General features: G+C 50.8%; 1 protein-coding gene across 1 annotated transcript in view; it reads right to left on the bottom strand.

The window, feature by feature from the left end:
* Nucleotides 1–19,745, bottom strand: part of PRKDC (protein kinase, DNA-activated, catalytic subunit) — a 527,347-nt gene that overhangs the window by 215,670 nt on the left and 291,932 nt on the right. Inside the window, exons 31-36 of the mRNA XM_075353287.1 lie at nt 18,841–19,092; nt 15,862–16,076; nt 8,065–8,273; nt 7,778–7,910; nt 7,411–7,569; nt 917–1,120 (exon numbers count right to left, since the gene is read on the bottom strand). Of these exons, the coding sequence (XP_075209402.1) occupies nt 917–1,120; nt 7,411–7,569; nt 7,778–7,910; nt 8,065–8,273; nt 15,862–16,076; nt 18,841–19,092 (1,172 nt within the window). The remainder of the gene's footprint in view (nt 1–916; nt 1,121–7,410; nt 7,570–7,777; nt 7,911–8,064; nt 8,274–15,861; nt 16,077–18,840; nt 19,093–19,745) is intronic.

Genomic DNA, 19,745 nt, shown 5'->3' with positions numbered 1-19,745 from the left:
CGAGCGCCCTATGCTTAGGGAAACCCCGGAATTGCTTGCATGGCTCCGGGAAGTGGATTGGTTGATTGACCAGAGTTGCCATGGATCACACTCTAGACACAATTTACTACCTCTAGGCTGTGACTGAATCCAGATGGGAATCTTCTGCTCCTACCCTCATTACCCCCCCTCTTCCAACCCCCCCCACGGCCCCCTTGTTTGTCAGGTCTTGTTTTACTGCCCTGTAGTGATACTGGTCCACACTGAGCTTGACCGCCTTCATGGGGCATCAGCCCTTTCACCAAAAGAACTGGACCAGGTTAAGGTTTCCCTCAGGGAGACAAGTTATTGTTGCACATTGTGAATTGGCTGTGCTTATGGTAATGATTAACACAATAATTAATGTAATATACTTCAAGATCTTGTGTTGAAAAGCCAATAAAAATTTGATTTACAAAAAAAAATGATGAAACTGTTTTTTTTCCCCCTTTCATCACAGTTGGAATTTTAATTCCATTTACCAGTACACCACCTATAAACCAAAAACCATAACCAAGGATCAGGTAATAAGTCCTAAAGGCACTAGCACAATGCAAAAAACAATATCATCATTGCCTGTACATTATATGGTAAAATAAAATAGTATTCAAAAGTACAATTCATGAGGAAAAAAAAAGCCCACAAACTGCTACGTTGATGGAGAAATAAAAAAATGTATGTCCTTTGAAAGAAGGAAATAAAAGTTCAAGGAATAATGAAATAGGGATGTGGCGGAAACAGTTAAATATCCCACAGCCACAAAGGCGTTCCTTCATACTATAGTTATACACAGACTACTAGTATGTAGTATCACTCTAGTAACTAAATATTAGGATTTTATTTTTTTTATCACCGCCAGTTTTAAGTATTATATATTATTATGTTAATGTTTGGTTACCATTTTTTGATTTTCGGCAGATGACTTAAGTAGATCTGGCACCACAGTGTCCAAATTCTTTAACAACTCCTTGTTAATAGTTTCGGAAAATAGATTGTAGAAATACTCTCCATGAGAAAAATTAATGAAGCTTCTCTGCGTGCCCCCAGACAACGGCACTATGAGAAGCACTGTGTTAAGCAGCAGGTTTACGAGTTCTTGACACTGAAATAAAACATACAATTTAATGAAGCACAATTGTAGAATAAGCATTTGTGGAAAATAATAATTTCACTAATAGGCGATAAGTTTCTTCGTGTAAAAGCTAGAGCACGGATATCTTATGAATACAACCTCCTTCCAGACTGAAGTTATTGCACCAGGCTCCACCACACAACGGGTTTGTTGATTTTTAGAGAGGGAAGTTTGTCAACTTTTTAATATTTTTCCTATAGTGACTGCAGACGACCCCCTGGAAGAAGCCCACGCTGCGAAACGCGCATAGCTGTCTTGGGGGACCTACATTGCGGGATATCAAGGGGATTATGGGTGAGTGCTCCGTCACATGACGTCCTTGGCCCCCCGGCTGACATTCTTTTTGTGTGCACTTTATTTCTAGCGGTGGGCCTGGAAGACTGTATAAGATATTTTCATCTTGCTGCTATTATGCACGTGCACTTTATACCCACCCTATTGATGTAGTTTTGTCCTGCAATGTTGTGCCCCCCTTACTTGGATTCTTTGCTCAGCACCCATTTGTGTTGTCTTCTATTGTACATTATTTATGATATGTGTTTAATAAATTAAGTCTTTTGCATTTAATTTTTGGTGAATTTCTGACTCACATTCTTCAATACGTTAATATTGCTTTTTGAGTCACTACCTATCACTTTTTATTATCCTTGGTGATATAATTGGGGGTGCATGCTGGGTTCAGGTTTTCCTGTGACACCCCTCCCCACCCCCTTTCTCTCAGTTCAGATGTTGTTAACAAATGTAGTATTAAAAAAAAGAAAAAAAAAGGGATGGTAATTTAAAAAGGCACCTCTCTGTCACATTTCAGAGAGGAGGGTCCGGATATTGCATGGGGTCCCTCATATTTTGATACATAGCCAAGATGACGCACACAGCTGGGGCCTGCAGCCATCTGCTTTATCTGTGCTGGGTATCAAAATACGGGGCACCCTACACCATTTTTTCCAATTATTTATGTATTTTTACACTCCACTCAAGAAAGCAGACATGTACTGTACTAAATACTGTACTAAATTTGATTTGTGGGCGAAACATTTCCCACATTCGGAACACGAATACGGTTTCTCCCCTGTGTGAGTTCTTAAATGTTCCAAAACATGCGATTTATAACTGAAACATTTCCGACACTGATTTATAACTGAAACATTTCCGACATTCGGAGCAAGCGAATGGCTACTCCCCTCAACCAATCAATGATGCTGGCAGTCTGACTGCAACCAGTCACAGACATTGTCAAAAAGGCTAGGCAGGGAAAGCAGTGAATATTGATAAGGATTAATGAGCAGACCCGGAAGCAGTGTGACAGCCTCGCAGAGACTCGGTAAGTAGGATTGTTCTGCTTTAATTTGCATTTTTTTTCTCTTTTTTAATCTGCGTGGCCGAACCCAAACAGTAACACAGACTTCCCTGAGATGTCCATGTTTGGGATCCGTGCATGGACACGAAGTGTCCGGTATGGACCCCAAACTTTACAGTTCGGGTTCGCCCATCACTAGTAGCAATCTTTATGGAACTGCAGGTTGGAGTCATATGATAAGCTGGAGTCTAGAGAGGACTCATTGTTCTAATGGAAAGTGTTATGTGCATGCTCTAAGGTAAGTATGCATAGAGGAAGAGGAGGCGAGCTGTGATTATTATCTAATGTGAAAAAAAGGGAATTTTGTTTACTTACCGTAAATTCCTTTTCTTCTAGCTCCTATTGGGAGACCCAGACAATTGACAATTGGGTGTATAGCTTCTGCCTCCGGAGGCCACACAAAGTATTACACTTTTAAAAAAGTGTAACCCCTCCCCTCTGCCTATACACCCTCCCGTGGATCACGGGCTCCTCAGTTTTGGTGCAAAAGCAGGAAGGAGAAAACTTATAAATTGGTCTAGGGTAAATTCAATCCGAAGGCTGTTCGGAGAACTGAAGACCATGAACCATAAGAACAAATCAACATCAACAACATGTGTACACAAAAGAACAACCAGCCCAAAGGGCACAAGGGTGAGTGCTGGGTCTCCCAATAGGAGCTAGAAGAAAAGGAATTTACGGTAAGTAAACAAAATTCCCTTTTTCTTTGTCGCTCCATTGGGAGACCCAGACAATTGGGACGTCCAAGAGCAGTCCCTGGGTGGGTAAAAGAATACCTCAATAAAAGGAGCCGAAAACGGCCCCCTCTTACAGGTGGGCAACCGCCGCCTGGAGGACTCGCCTACCTAGACTGGCGTCTGCTGAAGCATAGGCGACGGCAGTGGCGTTGTCCGACTGGATTCGGATCTGCCTGCCCTCCAGCCACCGATGGAAAGCCAATAGGGCTAGATATACTGCCCTTATCTCCAGAATATTGATCTGAAGCGACGATTCTATTGGAGTCCAGGTTCCTTGAGCCCTGTGGTGGAGAAAAACCGCTCCCCAACCTGACAGGCTCGCGTCCGTGGTGACCACGGCCCAGGTTGGGGGGAGGAAGGATTTTCCCCGAGACAGAGATGTGGGTAGGAGCCACCACTGAAGTGATGTTTTGGTTGCAAGTGAAAGAGAGATGTTCTTGTCGAGGGAAGCCGAACTCTTGTCCCAATTGCGAAGAATGTCCCATTGGAGTGGCCGTAGATGGAATTGCACGAACGGCACTGCCTCCATAGCTCCCCAGGAAGTGCATGAGGCGCCTTAAGGGGTGTGACTGACTCTGAAGAAGTGACTGCACCCCCGCCTGCAGAGAAAGCTGTTTGTCCCGCGGTAGCTTGACTAACACTGGAAGGGTATGAAACTCCATCCCGAGGTAAGTCAGTGATTGGGTCGGCGTCAACTTGGATTTCGGGAAATTGATGATCCACCCGAACTGCTGGAGAGTCGCCAGAGTGACGGTAAGACTTCGTTGACACGCCACCCAAGAAGGGGCCCTGACTAGGAGATCGTCCAAGTATGGGATTACCGAGTTGCCCTGAGAGTGCAGGACCGCCACGACGGATGCCATGACTTTGGTGAAGACCCGTGGGGCTGTCGCCAGGCCGAAGGGCAATGCGACGAACTGGAGGTGTTCGTCCCCGATGGCGAAACGCAGGAAACGTTGATGTTCGGGTGCGATCGGCACATGGAGATAAGCATCCTTGATGTCGATCGATGCTAGGAAGTCTCCTTGTGACATCGAGGCGATGACCGAGTGGAGAGATTCCATCCGAAACCGTCTGGTTCTCACATGTCTGTTGAACAGCTTGAGGTCCAGAACGGGACGGAAAGACCCATCCTTTTTTGGCACCACGAACAAGTTGGAGTAAAATCCGCGACCACGTTCCTGAAGGGGAACAGGAATCACAACTCCTTCCATCTTTAGAGCGTCCACCGCCTGAAACAGTGCGTCTGCCTGTGCGGGGGGTGGGGAGGTTCTGAAAAAACGAGCCGTAGGTCGAGAGCTGAACTCTATCCATGAGACAGAATGTCTCTCACCCATCGGTCTTGAACGTGTGGCCACCAGGCGTCGCCAAAGTGGGAGAGCCTGCCACCGACCGAGGATGTGGCTAGATGAGGCCGAGAGTCATGAGGAGGCCGTCTTGGAGGCAGTGCCTCCTGCGGCCTTTTGGGGGCGTGACTTGGACCGCCACGCATAGGAGTTCCTCTGGCCTTTCTCCGGCCGGTTGGACGAAGAGGATTGGGGCTTGGCGGAGGGACGAAAGGACCGAAACCTCGATTGGATTTTTCTCTGCTGAGGTCTCTTAGGTTTGGACTGGGGTAAGGAGGAGTCCTTTCCCGAGGATTCCTTAATAATCTCATCCAACTTTTCGCCAAACAAACGTTCGCCAGAAAAAGGCAAACCAGTTAAGAACTTTTTGGAAGCAGAGTCTGCTTTCCATTCGCGCAGCCACATGGCCCTGCGGACTGCCACGGAGTTAGCGGATGCTACAGCCGTACGGCTAGCAGAGTCCAGGACGGCGTTCATGGCGTAGGACGAAAATGCTAATGCCTGAGAGGTCAAGGAAGACACATGCGGAGCAGAATTCCGCGTGACAGCATTAATCTCAGTCAGACATGCCGAGATTGCTTGGAGAGCCCACACAGCCGCAAAGGCCGGGGCAAAAGACGCGCCCGTGGCCTCATAAATAGACTTCACCAAGAGCTCTATCTGTCTGTCAGTGGCATCCTTCAGGGATGAGCCATCGGCAACAGACACAACGGACCTAGCAGCCAATCTAGAGACTTGGGTGAGTGTGCCCAGCCCTTAACGACTTCAGGTGGAAAGGGATAACGCGTGTCAGAGTGCCTTTTAGCAAAAACGCTTGTCCGGGACCGCTCTGGGCTTCTGGATAGCGTCCCTGAAGTTAGAGTGATCAAAGAACGTATTGGGCGTACGTTTGGGGAATCGAAATTGGTGTTTCTCCTGCTGAGAAGCCGACTCCTCTACAGGTGGAGGCGGGGGAGAGAGATCCAACACCTGGTTGATGGACGAAATAAGATCATTTACTAAGGCGTCCCCCTCAGGGGTATCAAGGTTGAGGGCGAAGTCAGGGTCAGAGCCCTGAGCTCCCATGTCCGCCTTGTCATCCTGAGAGTCCTCAAGCTGAGATCCAGAGCAGCGTGAGGAGGCCGGGGAAGAGTCCCAGCGAGGCCGCTTAGCCGGTCTGGGACTGCGATCCGGGCAGGAGTCCTCCGCCTGGGACCTAGGGAGCGTGCTGCGGCGCGGACCGAGAAGGTCCTGGAGGAGACAAACTAACAGGGGCCGGGGCCTGTGAAGAGCCCGGTCTGGACTGCAATGCCTCAAGGAGCTTAGATGACCATTTGTCCAATGGACAAATGGATTGAGAAAGTGACAGAGAGTTTCTCAGCGAAAGAGGCCAATGACGGTGACTCTGTCCCTGCAGCCTGCTCAGGAGGAGCAGGGGGATCTACATGAGCCGAGGGGCCCACAAGTGCCCTGGGCTCCGGCTGAGCAAGCGTGGCAGGAGTCGAGCATTGATCACAGTGAGGGTAGGTGGATCCCGCAGGCAACATAGCTCCACAAGAGGTACAGGCTGCGAAAAAAACCTGTGCCTTAGGGGCTTTGCTCCTTGTGGACGACATGCTGTAAGCAATAAGTGTCCCTTAGGAGAGCGACCACTGAGGGTATATGGGAAAGGGTTAAACAGCCGTTCCGAATATATATTATATTATAATATATATATATATATATATATATATATATATATATATATATATATATATATATATATATATATATATATATATATATAAACGGCACCCTAGGGGAACCACCACCGGGTGACCGGTGTAGCTTACCAACCGCTGGTGTCCTCCAGATTCCCTGTCGTGGGTCCCCCGGAGCTGTAGAGCTGTGCAGCTGCAGCATACACCGGCAGAATGCCAAACATGGCCGCCGGAGCTCTCAAGGGGGGAGTGGAGCCATGGGCGGCGCCGGAAAAAGGCGGGAATCTGGAGGCCCCATAGTGGTCCATGAGAGGGGAGGGGAGACATGCAAAGATGCTCCAGCCCTCTGTCGGTAATCCCGCCCTTACCCCTGACAAGCAGGCCCGGGGGCGGGATTTTTCGCGACTAGGCCGCGATGAAGCCGGGGACTAAATTTAAGGCCGTGCAGGCGCGGAAGTCCGATGAAAAAACAACGGATGGCACTAATGGGGAGAAAGGCGACCTCTCTCCCCGTACCGCCCCCCATGGGGACACAGAGTACCTTGAAGGTGCAGGGCCCGGTCCCTGGGGATGAAAACGCTCCGGTCCAGCAGGTTCCACCAGGGGCTGCGGATGGAGCACGGTCTCAGCAGGTGAATGACCGGTGAGGCTCCCACTTCTCCCAGAGCCGCATAAGGGATGGTGAAGGAGACTGCATGTGGCTCCAGCCTTTGTACCCGCAAACCTTAACACCGCCGACATAGTGGGGTGAGAAGGGAGCATGCCGGGGACCCCTCTTTTCTTCCATCGCTCTACCGACGGACAAGAGCCACCTCAGTGACCTTAGGCCACGGTTAGGCCGCTCTATTATAGCGCATCGCTAGACCTCAGTTTCGTTCGTCCAAACGGTTGCTGTAGAGCATGCCACTGACCTGCTGCTCACATCCCAAAGCTGAAATATCGGCAAATTGTTGTAGAGAAAATAAAGTTAAAAAAAAAAAAAAAAACACACAATAGGTCAATTTCTGACGTTGCACCATGCAAAATGTATTATTTATTTTTCCCCATTTTATTACGAATCAGAGATGCAGGAGTAGATTGTTGAATATGGACAACAACTTTAACTACAATCGTTTAAAGAAAACGTGTTATCAATAATTACCTGTCCACCGAAATTGAAAGCAAGCTGTAGAATTCCTTCAGCAAGACGCCTACTGCTGATGTCTAAAGACTGTAAAGACTTGGGTTCGCTCCCAGCAGCAATGCCTTTATAAACCACTGAAAGAAGTTTGGGACCAACAGCAAATCCCAGACCGGTGACCTAAGGATAACAGATGTCAGATGTCAGAATACAGAGAGGTGTCCACTTCAAAAAAATAATTGTAAATAGATACCATGAAGTTTTGTTTTAATATTTGCTAAAAACATTCAGTGTACAGATTTATTACTCTGAAACGGGCATTAGGAAACCCCACTTTACAGGTGGAAACCCCTAAACTGACACATTTACGGGGACTTTGGTTCCTCACCTGGACTTGCAGAGTGGAAGTCAACAACTGCGCCCTGTGCAGCTGGTTACAGGCAGACAGTGTGGCACCCAACTCAATGCAGTCATTTCTCATATCTGGATCATACAATTTAATGGCACACAGAGCTTTAATCCTGTCCAGGGATAAGAGAAAATATAATGGTGTTAAATACAATGAACAAATGCTAATTTTGTCAATTCAGCAACATTTTCCCGGAATGTTACCTAATAACGCAAATAATTTTTGGAAAGTATAAAAGTATGAATGCTGCATCGTAAAGTATTTACCGTTCCATTGTAATTCTCTTCTGTAAACACGCTTTCATGGTCTCCATGTATGGAGATTTTGCTGTGGCTTTCAGCAGCTGTACACACACGTCTGGAAGGTTCTTCATTACTTGAACATCTGCCGTATTGAACCCTATGCTCGATGGATTACATATAGTATCTGCTGTTAAGTCCCACATGGATTTATTCAGAAGTTCCTTCTCCAAAACCTACAAGAATGAGCGAAAGATGTTAGATGCTTCTGTACGACTAAATCAACTCCCTATTTTACTTTACATAAAATTATCCCCCCAAAAAACGCATTTGGGGGGGATTACACTGAGCGAGGATGAAAGAATTCATTTTCACCGGTGTGAAAATCAATGACCACTTCATTCAGCTCTGTAGTCTCTGAGTGCCTATCCTCACCACTTATCTGGGAGCATTAAAGGGGTCATCCGGCTTATTTTGCTTTTTTTTTCTTTTCTCATTTCACTACTGGGCTACATAGGGGCAATTAAGTAGATAGCAACTATCTACTTGCGCTATTATCAGCTCCTCTCCCCTGGCCCAGAGAAGTCATGTGACCGCTCATGCCAGGATTTTGCTACTTCCTATGATGTCACGTCGACAGGGGCAGGACCATGTTGACAGGCATCACAGCCGATGTCATGTTGCCTCCCTGCTGGGCGGTACAGTGTGTCGGAGTCTCCGCCCCCCTTCCCCTGTACCCTTCCACACATCCTGTAGTGCAGTGATCTCTAAGACATAGGCTGCATGCGGGCGGCCCCTGATGTGTGCGTGTGCAGGCCCGTGGCCCCCTTGATAGCTGCTTGTGCTGGGGGCCTGCACAGTCAGCGCTTAAGATCAGATGACTGATTTCAGCCCGCTGCGCAGATGCGAGCTCGCTATACTGCTACTACAAGGATCAGCTACCGGCCAATCAGAAGCCAGCAGCTAATCATTGGCATAAGCTGTATAGAGAGCGAGTCCCTGGAAATCTGTCATCTGATATAAAGCTTTGACAGCGGCGGCCCCTGCAAGAAGCAACAGGACACTGCGGGAACAGAGGACAGGTGAGAAGAATTTGTATGTTTTTTTGCGTGTGTGAAGAATGGCACAATAGGGGACAATTCTACTAGATGGAACATTGCTACAAGAAGAGGACCAGAAAAATGGACATTACTACAGGATGAGCAGAAGGATAGGGCACATTATAACTGGATGGGCACAAGGATGCGGCACATTACTATAGGATGAGCACAATACTACAGGATAAGCAGAAGCATGGTACAATACTACAGGATGGGCACATTACTATAGGATGAGCAGAAATATGGGCACATTATTACAGGATGGGCAGAATAATAGACCATATTACTACAGGATGGGCACAAGGATGGGGCACATTATTACAGGATGGGGCATTAATAGTAATGTGCCCATATTGCCCCCTGTAGTAATGTGCCCATCCTTTAGTAATGTCCTCATACTGGTCCCCTTCTAATTATACTGGTCCCCCTCTATTATGCTGTTGTTCACATATACACACAAAAATTATTCTCACCTGTTCTCCATTCCCGCGGTGTCCCCTTACCATCTCCTTGCAGATTGCAGCCACATAGTGGCAGTGGCAGTGATTACAGACAGTACATGGGGTCGCTGCTGTTGCCGATGCCGCAAATCAATCAATAAGAGAGATAAACAGACAGTTGGAGGCGGAGCCTGACAGTTGGAGGCGGAGCCTGACAGTTGGAGGCGGAGCCTGACAGTTGGAGGCGGAGCCTGACAGTTGGAGGCGGAGCCTGACAGTTGGAGGCGGAGCCTGACAGTTGGAGGCGGAGCCTGACAGTTGGAGGCGGAGCCTGACAGTTGGAGGCGGAGCCTGACAGTTGGAGGCGGAGCCTGACAGTTGGAGGCGGAGCCTGACAGTTGGAGGCGGAGCCTGACAGTTGGAGGCGGAGCCTGACAGTTGGAGGCGGAGCCTGACAGTTGGAGGCGGAGCCTGACAGTTGGAGGCGGAGCCTGACAGTTGGAGGCGGAGCCTGACAGTTGGAGGCGGAGCCTGACAGTTGGAGGCGGAGCCTGACAGTTGGAGGCGGAGCCTGACAGTTGGAGGCGGAGCCTGACAGTTGGAGGCGGAGCCTGACAGTTGGAGGCGGAGCCTGACAGTTGGAGGCGGAGCCTGACAGTTGGAGGCGGAGCCTGACAGTTGGAGGCGGAGCCTGACAGTTGGAGGCGGAGCCTGACAGTTGGAGGCGGAGCCTGACAGTTGGAGGCGGAGCCTGACAGTTGGAGGCGGAGCCTGACAGTTGGAGGCGGAGCCTGACAGTTGGAGGCGGAGCCTGACAGTTGGAGGCGGAGCCTGACAGTTGGAGGCGGAGCCTGACAGTTGGAGGCGGAGCCTGACAGTTGGAGGCGGAGCCTGACAGTTGGAGGCGGAGCCTGACAGTTGGAGGCGGAGCCTGACAGTTGGAGGCGGAGCCTGACAGTTGGAGGCGGAGCCTGACAGATGGAGGCGGAGCCTGACAGATGGAGGCGGAGCCTGACAGATGGAGGCGGAGCCTGACAGATGGAGGCGGAGCCTGACAGATGGAGGCGGAGCCTGACAGATGGAGGCGGAGCCTGACAGATGGAGGCGGAGCCTGACAGATGGAGGCGGAGCCTGACAGATGGAGGCGGAGCCTGACAGATGGAGGCGGAGCCTGACAGATGGAGGCGGAGCCTGACAGATGGAGGCGGAGCCTGACAGATGGAGGCGGAGCCTGACAGTTGGAGGCGGAGCCTGACAGTTGGAGGCGGAGCCTGACAGTTGGAGGCGGAGCCTGACAGTTGGAGGCGGAGCCTGACAGTTGGAGGCGGAGCCTGACAGTTGGAGGCGGAGCCTGACAGTTGGAGGCGGAGCCTGACAGTTGGAGGCGGAGCCTGACAGTTGGAGGCGGAGCCTGACAGTTGGAGGCGGAGCCTGACAGTTGGAGGCGGAGCCTGACAGTTGGAGGCGGAGCCTGACAGTTGGAGGCGGAGCCTGACAGTTGGAGGCGGAGCCTGACAGTTGGAGGCGGAGCCTGACAGTTGGAGGCGGAGCCTGACAGTTGGAGGCGGAGCCTGACAGTTGGAGGCGGAGCCTGACAGTTGGAGGCGGAGCCTGACAGTTGGAGGCGGAGCCTGACAGTTGGAGGCGGAGCCTGACAGTTGGAGGCGGAGCCTGACAGTTGGAGGCGGAGCCTGACAGTTGGAGGCGGAGCCTGACAGTTGGAGGCGGAGCCTGACAGTTGGAGGCGGAGCCTGACAGTTGGAGGCGGAGCCTGACAGTTGGAGGCGGAGCCTGACAGTTGGAGGCGGAGCCTGACAGTTGGAGGCGGAGCCTGACAGTTGGAGGCGGAGCCTGACAGTTGGAGGCGGAGCCTGACAGTTGGAGGCGGAGCCTGACAGTTGGAGGCGGAGCCTGACAGTTGGAGGCGGAGCCTGACAGTTGGAGGCGGAGCCTGACAGTTGGAGGCGGAGCCTGACAGTTGGAGGCGGAGCCTGACAGTTGGAGGCGGAGCCTGACAGTTGGAGGCGGAGCCTGACAGTTGGAGGCGGAGCCTGACAGTTGGAGGCGGAGCCTGACAGTTGGAGGCGGAGCCTGACAGTTGGAGGCGGAGCCTGACAGTTGGAGGCGGAGCCTGACAGTTGGAGGCGGAGCCTGACAGTTGGAGGCGGAGCCTGACAGTTGGAGGCGGAGCCTGACAGTTGGAGGCGGAGCCTGACAGTTGGAGGCGGAGCCTGACAGTTGGAGGCGGAGCCTGACAGTTGGAGGCGGAGCCTGACAGTTGGAGGCGGAGCCTGACAGTTGGAGGCGGAGCCTGACAGTTGGAGGCGGAGCCTGACAGTTGGAGGCGGAGCCTGACAGTTGGAGGCGGAGCCTGACAGTTGGAGGCGGAGCCTGACAGTTGGAGGCGGAGCCTGACAGTTGGAGGCGGAGCCTGACAGTTGGAGGCGGAGCCTGACAGTTGGAGGCGGAGCCTGACAGTTGGAGGCGGAGCCTGACAGTTGGAGGCGGAGCCTGACAGTTGGAGGCGGAGCCTGACAGTTGGAGGCGGAGCCTGACAGTTGGAGGCGGAGCCTGACAGTTGGAGGCGGAGCCTGACAGTTGGAGGCGGAGCCTGACAGTTGGAGGCGGAGCCTGACAGTTGGAGGCGGAGCCTGACAGTTGGAGGCGGAGCCTGACAGTTGGAGGCGGAGCCTGACAGTTGGAGGCGGAGCCTGACAGTTGGAGGCGGAGCCTGACAGTTGGAGGCGGAGCCTGACAGTTGGAGGCGGAGCCTGACAGTTGGAGGCGGAGCCTGACAGTTGGAGGCGGAGCCTGACAGTTGGAGGCGGAGCCTGACAGTTGGAGGCGGAGCCTGACAGTTGGAGGCGGAGCCTGACAGTTGGAGGCGGAGCCTGACAGTTGGAGGCGGAGCCTGACAGTTGGAGGCGGAGCCTGACAGTTGGAGGCGGAGCCTGACAGTTGGAGGCGGAGCCTGACAGTTGGAGGCGGAGCCTGACAGTTGGAGGCGGAGCCTGACAGTTGGAGGCGGAGCCTGACAGTTGGAGGCGGAGCCTGACAGTTGGAGGCGGAGCCTGACAGTTGGAGGCGGAGCCTGACAGTTGGAGGCGGAGCCTGACAGTTGGAGGCGGAGCCTGACAGTTGGAGGCGGAGCCTGACAGTTGGAGGCGGAGCCTGACAGTTGGAGGCGGAGCCTGACAGTTGGAGGCGGAGCCTGACAGTTGGAGGCGGAGCCTGACAGTTGGAGGCGGAGCCTGACAGTTGGAGGCGGAGCCTGACAGTTGGAGGCGGAGCCTGACAGTTGGAGGCGGAGCCTGACAGTTGGAGGCGGAGCCTGACAGTTGGAGGCGGAGCCTGACAGTTGGAGGCGGAGCCTGACAGTTGGAGGCGGAGCCTGACAGTTGGAGGCGGAGCCTGACAGTTGGAGGCGGAGCCTGACAGTTGGAGGCGGAGCCTGACAGTTGGAGGCGGAGCCTGACAGTTGGAGGCGGAGCCTGACAGTTGGAGGCGGAGCCTGACAGTTGGAGGCGGAGCCTGACAGTTGGAGGCGGAGCCTGACAGTTGGAGGCGGAGCCTGACAGTTGGAGGCGGAGCCTGACAGTTGGAGGCGGAGCCTGACAGTTGGAGGCGGAGCCTGACAGTTGGAGGCGGAGCCTGACAGTTGGAGGCGGAGCCTGACAGTTGGAGGCGGAGCCTGACAGTTGGAGGCGGAGCCTGACAGTTGGAGGCGGAGCCTGACAGTTGGAGGCGGAGCCTGACAGTTGGAGGCGGAGCCTGACAGTTGGAGGCGGAGCCTGACAGTTGGAGGCGGAGCCTGACAGTTGGAGGCGGAGCCTGACAGTTGGAGGCGGAGCCTGACAGTTGGAGGCGGAGCCTGACAGTTGGAGGCGGAGCCTGACAGTTGGAGGCGGAGCCTGACAGTTGGAGGCGGAGCCTGACAGTTGGAGGCGGAGCCTGACAGTTGGAGGCGGAGCCTGACAGTTGGAGGCGGAGCCTGACAGTTGGAGGCGGAGCCTGACAGTTGGAGGCGGAGCCTGACAGTTGGAGGCGGAGCCTGACAGTTGGAGGCGGAGCCTGACAGTTGGAGGCGGAGCCTGACAGTTGGAGGCGGAGCCTGACAGTTGGAGGCGGAGCCTGACAGTTGGAGGCGGAGCCTGACAGTTGGAGGCGGAGCCTGACAGTTGGAGGCGGAGCCTGACAGTTGGAGGCGGAGCCTGACAGTTGGAGGCGGAGCCTGACAGTTGGAGGCGGAGCCTGACAGTTGGAGGCGGAGCCTGACAGTTGGAGGCGGAGCCTGACAGTTGGAGGCGGAGCCTGACAGTTGGAGGCGGAGCCTGACAGATGGAGGCGGAGCCTGACAGATGGAGGCGGAGCCTGACAGATGGAGGCGGAGCCTGACAGATGGAGGCGGAGCCTGACAGATGGAGGCGGAGCCTGACAGATGGAGGCGGAGCCTGACAGATGGAGGCGGAGCCTGACAGATGGAGGCGGAGCCTGACAGATGGAGGCGGAGCCTGACAGATGGAGGCGGAGCCTGACAGATGGAGGCGGAGCCTGACAGATGGAGGCGGAGCCTGACAGATGGAGGCGGAGCCTGACAGATGGAGGCGGAGCCTGACAGATGGAGGCGGAGCCTGACAGATGGAGGCGGAGCCTGACAGATGGAGGCGGAGCCTGACAGATGGAGGCGGAGCCTGACAGATGGAGGCGGAGCCTGACAGATGGAGGCGGAGCCTGACAGATGGAGGCGGAGCCTGACAGATGGAGGCGGAGCCTGACAGATGGAGGCGGAGCCTGACAGATGGAGGCGGAGCCTGACAGATGGAGGCGGAGCCTGACAGATGGAGGCGGAGCCTGACAGATGGAGGCGGAGCCTGACAGATGGAGGCGGAGCCTGACAGATGGAGGCGGAGCCTGACAGATGGAGGCGGAGCCTGACAGATGGAGGCGGAGCCTGACAGATGGAGGCGGAGCCTGACAGATGGAGGCGGAGCCTGACAGATGGAGGCGGAGCCTGACAGATGGAGGCGGAGCCTGACAGATGGAGGCGGAGCCTGACAGATGGAGGCGGAGCCTGACAGATGGAGGCGGAGCCTGACAGATGGAGGCGGAGCCTGACAGATGGAGGCGGAGCCTGACAGATGGAGGCGGAGCCTGACAGATGGAGGCGGAGCCTGACAGATGGAGGCGGAGCCTGACAGATGGAGGCGGAGCCTGACAGATGGAGGCGGAGCCTGACAGATGGAGGCGGAGCCTGACAGATGGAGGCGGAGCCTGACAGATGGAGGCGGAGCCTGACAGAAGCATTCCAAGGCCATTAGAGACAAGATTGTGGAGGGTCACAAGGCTGGCAAGGGGTACAAAACCCTTTCCAAGGAGTTGGGCCTACCTGTCTCCACTGCTGGGAGCATCATCCGGAAGTGGAAGGCTTATGGAACTACTGTTAGCCTTCCACGGCCTGGACAGCCTTTGAAAGTTTCCACCCGTGCCGAGGCCAGGCTTGTCCGAAGAGTCAAGGCTAACCCAAGGACAACAAGGAAGGAGCTCCGGGAAGATCTCATGGCAGTGGGGACATTGGTTTCAGTCAATATCATAAGTAACATACGAGGTGTGCGTTAGTTCCCCGACCAGACGCCCCCATTAGCATTAGATGCCCCTGTGGAAGTGCTACCATGCTAATAAATACACAGCGTTACGCGATGATCTCACTCACCTCTCCGCCGACACCGTGTCCGATTTCGGCTCAGTGCACATGACCCTGGAGTTTGGGTTATGCGCACGACTTCAGTTTGAAGCCAGGACGCATACACTCGGCTTCATAGTGCGCATGACCCAAACACCGGGGTCATGCGCACTGAGCTGAAATCCCCCATCGGACACTATGGCGGCGGAGAGGTGAGTGAGATCATCCTGTGACGCTGCTTAGCATGCCCACAGGGATGTACTAACATGCTAATGGGGGCATCTGGGCAGGGAACTAGTGCCCTCGCTCATTAGCATACGATAAAAGATCTTTATAAATATTTTTTCTAAAGATCTCTTTATCTATGCTAGTGTATACAGGGACGGTTAGGCAGCGATTAGCAATATGCACCCAGAACTGCTTGTGGTTCTGGTTGCATATTGCACCTGACAGGTTGCTTTTAAAAAAAATGTTGGAGTTTCTGTCAGACAACTACTTTAAAGCAAAATGTTCCACTACTCTGGATGGTATTTCCTTTTTCTTTCTGACAATCTTCATGAATTGTAAAATCAGTAGACAAAGCTGATGTGACAGCAGCACTCACCTTCCAAAAATCCTTCTGGCAGTGATCCAGGATCATGGTCGCAAACTCAATGATTCTCACTATGATTGTGCACTTGCTGTAGTTGTACTCCTCCTTTTCTTGTGGGCTGAATGAACTGTTTTTGTAGCAAGCTAGTGCTGCCGTGATGTCACACATGGAAAGTTGACTGATGAAATAATGTAGTGCTTTAAGAAAAGATGACTTCTGAGAAGGGTCTAAAGCAAAGATTCACAAAAAGAAGAATAGCATTTAATAATTATTATTTATTAGGACATCAGCAACAGAACAGGTAATAAAGCACCAAGCTGGGGAAGTGATAATCGGAGGTGCTTTTACCCCTATGATACCCCACGTAACCTTTCTGCAATCCCTTTCACACCACAGTTTCCCACCTGGGGTGGCGCATTACTTCTTGATAAAAAAAATGGCAGAGGAAGAGGAAAAAAAAAATAAAAAAAAGCCCACTCTGTACTCAGTACTCTGTGCTGCTCTACACTAGGCACAACTGCTAAAGTGATGCCCTGGTGCAAAAAAGCAGCTGATATTAGTGCAGTACTGACAGTACATCCAACAAGGGCCCAAATCCTAATTTTTTTTATTTTAATTTTTTTTATCAAAAGAGGCCCATCTACATTCACCTTTTATCGAGAAAATGCTCAGGGTAGCAAGGGGCCGCACAACCTCCACACAAGAGAAGTGGAATTCAAATACCCTTGTGGATAAGTGTTGGCAGTAGCGAATTCACTGATTTTAAGGAGGACCAACCACCAGTATTTTTATATGTAAACTTAAGCCAATGCTATACTATCATGTTGATTCTAAACATACCCTTAGTTGTGAGATCGGATGTATACTTTCTGAAATATAGGCAAGTAAAGTTTGTGAAATGCACTGTTATTTGATGAGAGGTGCAACGGAATATCTAATAGGTGGGCAGGGTTTCTCTGTTTTTACAGGGGGGAGGAAGCAGGAAGGAAGGAAGGACAGGGAGGAAGTACAGAAAGGCATATAAGGGAACTAGCAAAACTCAACTCACCAATTAGATATTCCGTTGCACCTCTCATCAAATAACAGTGCATTTCACAAACTTTACTTGCCTATATTTCAAAAAGTATACATCCGATCTCACAACTAAAGGTATGTTTAGAATCAGCATGATAGCGCCAGTATAGCACTGGCTTTAGTTTATATAGGAAAATCCTGGTGGTTTTCTCTTTAATCTCTTTAAGAGATTCATAGGCATCGTGTATAGCACTTTTAGTCATTATAACAATGGGTGGTGTAGGAGCTAACAACGTTCAATATCACTAAACTCTGCTTTACACCTTACAATTAAGCATACTATATCGTATGCGATGTGACATGCCCCCATCGTATGTGCGGCACGTTCAATTTCATTCATTGCCGTCACGTACTTACCTACCATACGACCTCGATGTGGGCGGCGAACATCCACTTCCTGGAGTGGGAGGGACGTTCGGCGTCACAGCGACGTCAAACGGCAGCCGGCCAATAGAAGTGGAGGGGTGGAGATTAGCGGGACGTAAACATCCCACCCACCTCCTTCCTTCCGCATAGTCGACTGGAGCCGCGGGACGCAGGTAAGCTGCAGTTCATCGTTCCCGGGGTGTCACACACTGCGATGTGTGCTGCCTCGGGAACATTGAACAACCCGACGTTCAATTTTTAGGTTTTGAATGACGTGTATGCGATCAACATTTATTCGTTCAATCGCAATCGCACGATGCCAGATCACTTACGACGTGACCCCGCCGACACATTGTTAGATATATTGTAGCGTGTAAAGCTTGCGGAGTGCTCAGGAAAAAAGTTGCCAAGAAAACACAATGTATGAGAGAAAAAAAAAGCTGGTATGTCCATTAAATATAAATTAAAATAAATAGGTCAGCTCACCGTAAGTGCCAAATCTGAAGTTAATCCCAAGATTTGCCTGGGCCAAACAGAAGACTTGAGGTATAACACATTTTTTTTCTGCCTGCATTCCTCCGCTTCATTGTTTCATGATTCAATTTATTGTGACAGTATTAAAAACTACAACTGCACTGGTAGCCGTCAGACAACAGTGAATTAAACCATTACTATGATTAAGGCATATACTACCTAGTTATTTCATTCAATGTAGTCAGACGGTTACCAGTGCGGTTGTAGTTTTCAATAATGTCATAATAAATTAAAGGTTTTACACTTTTTCCTGCTGGCATTCCTCCACTGGAGCTTCATTACATATTGATCCATTAAATATGAAGTTAAACAATCTTCATTTATTTAAGACATGAATTTAAAAACCACGAAACAAACAGCATCCCTTTCATAATTTATTGGGCTATCCTATGACTAGGACCGGATAGTGAGAAAATTATATGCATAAATCTACCCTTATAAAACATTATTAGGAATTAAAATGTAAGCAGGATACAGATATTAAAGATATTAAGGATACAGATATTAAAACCAACACCGTGAAGTGAAAAAACTAAATGTGCACAGAATAGGAGATTGCTGGTACTGATGTGATACTCCCTCCTGGTCGGCCCCCCAAAAAATTGTTATGGCGTCCCCACTCACCGACTACTTTCCCTGCCTGTCCCTAGAATCCCTGCCAGAAAAAGTTGCAAGTGTCTAAAATGGGTGACACAGTGAGAAAACAATAAATCAATATGGCAGGTGGACAGGTAAAAGGACCAGGAGATCTACTCGTCTCTCCTGACGTCTTGGACCATGCCTGATGCCTTTTCACTTCAGTCACATCAACTCCTCCAAATTTCTTTCACTTTGTTTTGTTTTTTTAATTGCAATCATAGGAACATGGGTGGTCAATCAAGGCAGGAAAAGAAAAAGTTGCCTAAAACCTACATGGTCATCAAAAGCAAATGTTTAGATTCATGAAGTCAGATACTAAAAGGAGAACAGTGCATGACTTTAAACACACATGGAGCAGATGGTAAATAATTTACTTACCAAGTAAATTCTGTGGTTTCACAGCACGCATACCCAAAAATGTATTATAACAATCCAGAGCAGCAAGTAACATATCCATCCACTGAAGCACAGCTCGTAAAGAGGTATTATTCAGGTCCTGCAGGGTGGGAATGTAGAATATCCCACAATGGGAGCCATCCACGTTGCCAGCACTTTCAAATCTTTGAATAAAAAAGGAGATGCCTTCTTTCTTGATGATCTCATCCACCCAGGCGGAAGGAGATTTTTTCTCTATAAAACAAAATGTTTAAAGGTTTCCATAAAGAGAAACATTGAGCAAATTGAGAATCAAAATATTTTTAAGAAAATATTTTTTCATTTCAGTGTTTGTGCTCACAGGAATATTTAGAGCATGCACAAGAGACATTACTGCATCTGCAAAAACTGGATTTCTATTACTCAGCATAAAATCCTTGTGTCATTCAATGGTGGTACAGCACTGAGAGGACAACATTAAGCAAAAAACTGTTGGCGGCTCTTCATACTCATAGGCTATGTGTCCACAGTAAAAGGTCCCTGCGGATTTTTTTGCCTGAAAATCCGCAACTTTCGCGGCAAATCCGCACCCGCGGATTTGCCGCGGATTTACCGCGGATTTTGATGCGGATTTTATTTTTATTTTTTTCCCCATTCAAAACAGAAAATCCGCACCAAATCCGCACCAAACAATTGACATGCTGCAGTTTGTTCCGCATCAAAATCCGCGGCAAAATCCGCAGCGGAAAAATCCGCAGCATGGGCACAGCATTTCCAAAATGCCATTGAAATGGCTGGGGAGTAGCTGTGCTGCAGATTTTCGGCAAATCCGCGCTAAATCCGCGTCAAAATCCGCGTCAAATCCGCGATAAATCCTGTAGCGTGGGCACATAGCCATATAGCTGGGA

This window comes from Anomaloglossus baeobatrachus, chromosome 6, assembly GCF_048569485.1.
Source record: "Anomaloglossus baeobatrachus isolate aAnoBae1 chromosome 6, aAnoBae1.hap1, whole genome shotgun sequence".
In the NCBI taxonomy this organism is placed as follows: Eukaryota; Metazoa; Chordata; class Amphibia; order Anura; family Aromobatidae; genus Anomaloglossus; species Anomaloglossus baeobatrachus.
Note: the sequence above shows the minus strand (reverse complement) of the source record. Positions and strands in the feature narration are given on the sequence as shown.